The 8546-nt window shown below is 33.3% G+C and overlaps 1 protein-coding gene across 1 annotated transcript; it reads right to left on the bottom strand.

The window, feature by feature from the left end:
• Positions 1-1278: 1278 nt before the first annotated feature.
• On the bottom strand, positions 1279-3645 carry LOC138890148 (uncharacterized). Its single transcript, XM_070173511.1, has 4 exons — positions 3518-3645; positions 2272-2508; positions 1870-2068; positions 1279-1737 (listed from the first exon to the last, which is right to left on the bottom strand). The coding sequence occupies exons 1-4, from the start codon at positions 3643-3645 to the stop codon at positions 1279-1281; spliced, it is 1023 nt and encodes a 340-aa protein (XP_070029612.1).
• Between the last annotated feature and the right edge of the window lie 4901 nt (positions 3646-8546).

Here is an 8546-nt window from a genome sequence, read left to right as displayed (position 1 = left end):
AAGGCACTTATATTTTGTTTGCGTAGCATAATTTTTTGTCACAGCTATGCAAAATTACAATTTCAGAAGTAATATCAAGGCATCATGTTATTAATTTCTTTGTTTCTCTCAAGTGTTGATTTGTCCATTGAGTTTGTTAGTATTAGTTCATGACTAAGTGTAATTGAAGTTCAAATTCAAAGTTAAGGACCAAATGTCCTTAACTTTTGAACTTTGAACACAAAGTTAAGGACTGGTTGTCCTAAACTTCTGAACATGTAATTCAAACTTAAGGACTGTCTGTCCTTAACTTTTGAACCTGCATGTCAAACTTAAGGACTCCTGTCCTTAACTTTTGAACGTGTAGTTAAAACTTAAGGACTGTTTGTCCTTAACTTTTGAACCTGCATGTCAAACTTAAGGACTCTTGTCCTTAACTTTTGAACGTGTAGTTAAAACTTAAGGATTGTCTGTCCATAACTTTTTAACCTGCAAGTTAAACTTAAGGACTCAGGTCCTTAACTTTTGAACTTGAAACTCAAAGTTATGGACAGACAGTCCTTAAGTTTTGAACTTTGAACTATAAGTTAAGGACTGCATGTCCTTAACTTTTGAACTTGAAACTTAAAGTTAAGGACAGACAGTCCTTAAGTTTTGAACTTTGAACTATAAGACAGGGACTACCTGTCCTTAACTTTTGAACTTTCAACACAAAGTTAAGGACTGCCTGTCCTGAACTTTTGAACGTGTAATTCAAACTTAAGACTGCATGTCCTTAACTTTACAAAAGTTAAGGAGTGTCCTTAACCTTTGAACTTTGAACTCAAAGTTAAGGACCGCATGTCCTTAACTTTTGAACGCGTAGTTCAAACTTAAGGACTGTCTGTCCATAACTTTTTAACCTGCAAGTCAAACTAAGGACTACTATCCTTAACTTTTGAACTTGAAACTCAAAGTTAAGGACTGCATGTCCTTAACTTTTGAACTTGAAATGCAAAGTTAAGGACGGACAGTCCTTAAGTTTTGAACTTTGAACTATAAGTTAAGGACTATCTGTCCTTAACTTTTGAACCTGTAACTCAAAGTTAAGGACTGCATGTCCTTGACTTTTGAACCTGTAAGTCAAACTTAAGGACTTCTGTCCTTAACTTTTAATCTTTGAACTCAAAAGAAATAAAAAGAAGGTAAGCAGAAAGAAATTTTGAAAATTCAGACATCTGCTCAAATAAGAATAATCTAAATGAATCCAATTTATAGCAAAAACTTAAAAGAGTAGATAAACAAAAGTGGATATATCTACTATTCTCTATGCTTTCTTGAAAATGGATGGGCTGCAGGAGAATATATACAAGATATTCTATTATGACCAATTCTTTTGCAACGACCACATTTGAATATTATTTTTGATGGCTCGGTAGTTGGAATATGCCTTTTCTTCTGCCTTCTACCTGGTGGCACTTTGAAATCTGGAGGTTTAACAATTTGTAACTTAACACTCTCTGGTACAATCCAAGAATCAGTATGTCCTACAGGATGTATTTGTCTTTCATATATTTTCAGCCAAGATTTCTTTAAATACCAGTGCGAACAAAAGTTAGACTTCTTGATGTTTCTCTTCTTGATAGCTGCAATTGCATGTATACATGGTAATTCATCAAATTGAAACTGAAAACAATCACATGTTCTTTTGTTTAAGTCCACCAAGAAAGTTATTTCTTCTTCTTCAACTCTAGAACGCCATGAATCAATAGGGAAGACCTTCAATGTTAAAAAATTATAAGTTAGTACATTATGTTAAATTATATTAAAATCATAAGCTAAACATAGAACATAATACTTACATTCAAAGTAAATGCTAAATCTATTTTTTTTCTTCAATTCCTCCTTTACCCAACAAGAAACATCATAAAAAGTTCCTTCTGCTTCATTTCTTCTTTCATAAAACCAATATTGTAGCTTCACTTGAATGAAATCCATCATTATTAATATAGGCAACTCCCTTGCTTCTAATAAGACAGAATTCATTGACTCAACTATGTTTGTTGTGAGCATGTCATATCTTCGTCGTGGACTACAAGAACGTGCCCACCTTTCCGGTGATTCTTCCATCAAGTAGTCATAAGTCTTCTTATCTACTTTTGCTATATCTAACAACTATAGGCCAAATTCTTTGCGGCTGTATACTCTTGCAGCACTTTGGAACAGTTTTATGACCTCACTTTTCACCTTCTTTAGCTTTAGGTTCTGCTCCAAATTATAGATGCAAATCCCATGATGGCTTTCAGGATATACCTTTGCAATGTCATATGCAATAGCTTGATGTCTGTCTGATAAAAAATTAAATTCTCACGGCTCCCAATTGCATTGCGAAGCTGACTAAAGTACCACTCATAGGAATTATTATTTTCAGATTCTGCTATTCTAAAGGCTAGTGGGAAAATTTGGTTATTTGCATCCTTTGAATCTGAAATCATTAAAACACCACGAAATTTTGACTTCAAAAAAGTTGCATCAACAACAATGACTGGTCTACAATGATTCCAACCAGATATTGATTATCCATATGCATAAAATATATAAAGAAACATGAAAATACAATATAAAATAAGGTTAACAGAAGTTAAGGACAGGTAGTCCTGAACTTCAGATTATAAGGTTAAAAGTTATGGACATTCAGTCCTTAACTTAGAGTTTCAAGTTATAAAGTTAAGGACATGCAGTCCTTAACTTTGAGTTCAAAGTTCAAAACTTAAGGACAGACAGTCCTTAACTTTGACTTACAAGCTCAAAAGTTAAGGACAACCAGTCCTGAACTTCTGGTTACAAGCTCAAAAGTTAACTGGTTAAAGACAACATGTCCTAAATTTTATAAAACGGACTAATAAACTTTTTTTTTGATTGTTTACCTGTTATTGTCGTCTATCTTTATGTTAGTATATGTTCCCGGGTTTTTACTTCTCATCATATACAAGTATGAAGACAATAATTCATAATTCTCTTCGGGAGTTCCTTTTATTAAAGCGGAAGCAAGTTGAATAGCACGCCACGCCTTGTGATATCCAATGTCTAATCCATGCAATTTTTGCATCTCTGCCATGAAAAAAGCTGGTGTAACTTCAAACCTTGGGTCTCAAAGATTGTCAATAATGTAACCACTAATCAACTTTGAAGTTGCATGCCTTTGATAAGCTTTCATAGTGTTAACTGAGCAGTCATGCTTTTTCTCAATCTTTACTATCTTGAACAGTGTTGAATCTTTAATTCAGCATGCACACACCAACCACACTTATCATCATTGCATTTCAACGAATACCTTGTTGAGCTTGATCTAACAACCTTGAATTCAAAATGTCCTTTAATTACTATGTTCGAAAAATAGTTAATTATACTCTTCTTTTTTGTCAAATACTGATACCACTTTTATTTCTTCCAACGAAGCATTTTCTCTTAATATCGTAGTTGGGGATTCTTTTTATTTCAAATTTGATCTTCGTCTAGTTAGTTGAGTAGAGGTTTTTTCAGCAACTTCTTTGATTACCGGTGCACTCTCCAAGACTTGAATCCCAAAGCTTGTTCGTTGTCAATCTCTATAATGCTTTGTCCTTCTACTTGAATAGAATCAAATGTTTGAAGCACCTCTTCAGTTATTGATTGAGCTTCAACCATATCTATTTTCATTATTTGTTGGCAGTTGTTTTGATTGTCATGTTGAGTTTCTCTGTTGACATGTGTTTAAAGCACCTCTTCAGTTATTGCTTGAGCTTCAACCATATCTATTTCCATTATTTGTTGGCATTTATTTTGATTGTCATGTTGAGTTTCTGTGTTGATACGTTCGTTGCTTGTTGATCCAAAAACTCTTTCCGAAATATCAACAATGAAACGACAACCCTTAAAGAGTGAATGAGTTTTTAGTAAATCTATACATGTGTGAAGATCTAAATCTTTGGATACAAGCATTCCCTTGCTTGTTCCAAGGTTGATATCAAACCATATCACTGCTTCAAACTTGTGTCTATCTAATTCAATAACTTCAAAGATCTGTTTAATGAAATCTTCAAATCGAATTGCCTCAGGCACTAGAACAAGCTTTGTTTGATGATCAAGATATTTATAGTCTGCAGTCCATCTACCATTAAAAGCAACTATAATGCATGTTATTTCCATCCTGCAAGTCAAGAGAATGGGAAACTCAGGACATATTTTATAATGCAATCCTTGTATAATTAAGAACAGGTATTGTAAGTTCAAGACCAAGTTAAGGACCAAGTGTCCTTAACATTTGAACTTGGAATTCAAAGTTAAGGACTGCCTGTCCTTAACTTTTGAACGTGTAATTCAAACTTAAGGACTGCATGCCCTTAACTTTTTAACCTGCAAGTCAAACTTAAGGACTTCTGTCCTTAACTTTTGAACTTGAAACCCAAAGTTAAGGACTACCGATCCTTAACTTTTTAACTTATAACTGTAAGTTAAGGACCAACTCTCTTTAAATATTGAAAATTCAGGACCAAGTGTCCTGAACTTTTCAACTTGAAACTCAAACTTTGGGACCTAGTGTCCTTAACTTTTTCAAAACAATTTGCAAAACTATGACAGTATGTCCTTAATATACAGAAGAACAATAACAAAGTTAAGGACATTGTGCCCTTAACTTTTTTAATTCAGTTTGCAAAATCAGGACACTATGTCCTTAATATTATGTGCTCAATTTTTATAGAATTATCACAGGATGCGATGTCCTTAACTTTATCAATCCAGAAATTCAAAAAAAATAAATTAAATTTCTACTTACTGTATAAAAATCAATAGAAATCGGAAAAAGTATAACTATGTCGAAATAAAAATCAATAGAAACACATAAACGTATAACTTATTGTAAATCTATGTCGATTTTAGAATGAGAATGTTGAATTCTAAGGTTTGAAATCGGAAGAGAATCTTCTGCAATTTTGACGATCGCGTAGAAATCTTCTATAGTTTAGCGTTGCTGCTGATCGCGTAGGTATAAGTTATAGCAGAAGGGTATTTTCGTCCAGTAAGGTATAAGTTTATTAAACCAGTGGCTAAAGACTAAAAACATTTAAAACACTGGCTTTAAAATAAAGACAGGTGCTGTTAGTGGCTATTTGTGCACATCGCCCCTGGTCTGCCCCGTGTCAAAAGTTATAAGTAAGCAGTTTCTTTTAAGAGATGTGCCAAAAATAAAAGGAATTTTTACCTCCTATAGCAAAGGTTAACACCTTATTTATTTTAAATAAATACTATTTAAAAAAAATTATATTCTATAGATGCTCTTTAATATTTATAGCAAAATATCTAATTTTGGTTACCTCCTACCCCTAACCCCTTGTTTGGATGGTTGTTGCCCGTTGTATCGTATCGTATCGTTATTATAATTACAATGTTTGTTTTGATTGTTATTTAAAATCTGTTGTATTGTATTGTTAAATCCATTGTTACGTAACAACGAAAAGAGCTATTTTACGTAACGATCGATTTGGTGTGGTCGGATCGTTACGTATTTTTCTTTCCAACTATACCCTTATTTATTACTGATTAATCCTACTTTACCCTTTTCCTTATTTTATTATTTTAACTCCAAGTCCAACCTAAACCTACTGTCTTCGTTCAGTCTCCCGTAAGAATTTGGTTAGATCTGCCGCTTTTGTTTCTTATGGTTCTTCCATTGTTCTACTTTTTTTATTGCTAATAATTGTTAACTTTTTTCCTTGATTAGGTTTCTGGGCTTGTTTTCAAGATATAAAATACAGGTACTTTTCTCTCCATTTTTTTTTGGTTAGTTATCATGTGTTTCAGTTCTTGTTGTAATTATATCGGGCTGTTTGAGTAGTTCATCTCCTACTATGTTGAAACTATGTATGATTATTTTGAAGAATCTTATTTGCATGATGTAAATATTTGATGAGTAATATGATTTGCTAATATGATTCACCGAGTAATAAGTTATAGCTTAAGGTCTACGTGTCGATATCGCGTTTTGTGTTGCAACTTTAACATCTAGTTATGGAGATTTTTTGTTGCATGACTTGAGTATATGGTTAAACTATAGTTTGGTTCTGGGAAAAACTTGAAGTGTAATCTGGTATGTGATTTGCGTAACTAAATTCATGGCAAAGGTCTACTATCTGTTATATATATATATATATATAGCATGTATTCAGTGAAGATTTGTCCATCACTTCTTATTCTTCACATTAGAGACATATATACTGAAAACTAGTATTTTAAGGATGGCTAAGGTCTAGCATCTTGGATCTGCTATCATTTCAAATATTTTATTTTCTAACTTAATTTATTGACGATGATCTCATTCAATTTTATTATAGATGGATGATCGGAATAATCAAAATAATAGTCAAATATTACGACAGTTGAGCTCTTTAGCCGCATATGCTGCTTGCTTAGTTGTTATCTGATTTTGGAATTATGCAGGTGAAATTGAAAATGATCGACGTACGATCACACATGATTTACGAATTGAAGGAGAACGAGTAAGAAGTGAATTAATGAGTTATTTATTCTCAACTGAACTCTGTCGTAATATCTTGAGAATGACCCCTCCAGCCTTTATCGGTCTATGTGAGATATTAGTTAGAGAGGGTGGTCTTAGACCAATACTTCGAACTACCGTTGAGGAACAAGTTGCAAAAGCACTTTACCTGTTAGCGCATAATGTGACAAATCGTGAACTAGCTTTCTTCTTTCGTCGATCTGGTGAATCAGTCAGTCGTCATTTCCATACTGTCTTGAGAGCTATCTTTGGGTTATATAAAAAATTTATTAAACAACCCGATGGCTTCCAAGTTCCTTCTGAAATTGCCAGCAGTCAGAGATTCTACCCATACTTTAAGGTGAACACAATTATAATTTTTATTTAAGTTTTAACTAATGCCAAGATTGCTTGCATTTTAAATCATGAACATAATGTCAGGATTGTATTGGTGCAATTGATGGAACACACATACGTGCTAAAGTTCCACAAAGTGAAGCACCTAAATATCGTGGGAGGAAAGATTATCCAACACAAAATGTCTTGGCTGCATGTACCTTTGATTTAAAATTCACATATGTTTTAGCTGGGTGGGAAGGGACGACATCTGAGTCAAGAATCATGAAAGAAGCACTAAACAAACAAGACCCACTAAGAATTCCAGAAGGTAAATATTACATAATATTTATCTAATTGTATATAAGTTATGTGATGAATAAATAGTTAAGACTTTTATCTTTTTATCTTCAGGAAAATATTACCTTGTTGATGCTGGATTCATGTTGAGATGTGGACTTATTACGCCATATAGGGGGGAACGATATCACTTAAAGAGTACTCAAGAAATCCACCTCAAATGAATATTTTCGTGACTATTTGATTGATTCTGTGCTAAGTAATTTCTATAAGTTATTTTTGAAGTAAGACCGTATGGATTGCAGTTTTCTTTATTTTATAACTCTTATGAGTATTTATGTGTAATTTAATTTTATTGAATCTAAATTTTTTTGATTCATCTTAATTATGTAGTTGCCAATATGCCGAAAAGGTCAAAGCCATCCTCAAGCGATATAAATGTTTTAGATAACAATTCTGTTTGTGTTTGGTCAAATGCTATGGACGACGCCTTAATTGATGCATTTCATCATCAGCATATACTTGGTATCAGAGTTGGTGGAACCTTCACTTCACACGCCCTGGATAATATAGTGAATGAGCTACAATCAAAATTTCCTGATAAAATTATTAACAAAGAGAGAGTTCACAATCGAATGAGATTAATTAAAAGACAATTTGGAAAATGCTATGACATGTTTCAAAATGGGATGAGTGGGTTTGCATAGGATCCCAATACAAATACATGGAATGCTGAATCTGAAGTATGGGATCAATTAATTCAGGTAAATTTATATTTATTAGTTTTGTTCTTATTTTTCATGTTTTCTTTATTAATTAATATATGTTATACTTTTTATATGTAGGCTAATCCTGAAGCTGCTGAATTGAGGAACAAGCCAATTAGAAATTATGATAAACTAATAGTGCTATATGGAAAAGATAGGGCTACTGGAAAGCATGCCGAAACTGGATCAGACATGTTGAAAAGAAGTGCTCACAATAATTCGAGAAGATCAAGTACTGCTTCATTGACCATTGATGAGGTAGATGAATTAATTTCTATGAATGCCGCCTCTTTGGAAAACACTGAGAAAGATGGGCAAGACGAGCAAGAGCAAACAACTCCCAAAACGCCTACATTGAAGGCATATCCAGAGGCACCAATTTCTAATAAGAATAAAAAGCCAAAACAAGATCATCTTGAAGGTATGGCTGATATGTTGAGAGGTGGGATGGATAATTTGGCCAATGCCATAAATCGCTTATCAACTATGCCACCAATTCTAGAGCGTGAGATATGGCAGATGGTGAAGGAGATGGATTTGAAACCGCGTTTGATGCCAAAGGCTTATATATTTCTTTGCCAACATGCAGACTTGTGTCGCACGTTAATTGGATGTCCATGGGAAGAACACAAAATTCTTTTGTTGACCAT

This window comes from Nicotiana sylvestris, chromosome 4 (assembly GCF_000393655.2).
Source record: "Nicotiana sylvestris chromosome 4, ASM39365v2, whole genome shotgun sequence".
Taxonomy (NCBI): domain Eukaryota; kingdom Viridiplantae; phylum Streptophyta; class Magnoliopsida; order Solanales; family Solanaceae; genus Nicotiana; species Nicotiana sylvestris.
Note: the sequence above shows the minus strand (reverse complement) of the source record. Positions and strands in the feature narration are given on the sequence as shown.

Bases quoted from the DNA above. Each gene is read 5' to 3' on its own strand.
- LOC138890148 (XM_070173511.1), bottom strand. From the start codon at position 3,645: ATGGTTGAAGCTCAATCAATAACTGAAGAGGTGCTTCAAACATTTGAT. The intron at 2,069-2,271 runs GTATATCCTGAA...ATCACCGGAAAG, and splicing joins TTGCATATGACATTGCAAAG to GTGGGCACGTTCTTGTAGTC. The intron at 1,738-1,869 runs GTAAAGGAGGAA...TTAACATTGAAG, and splicing joins TTTATGATGTTTCTTGTTGG to GTCTTCCCTATTGATTCATG.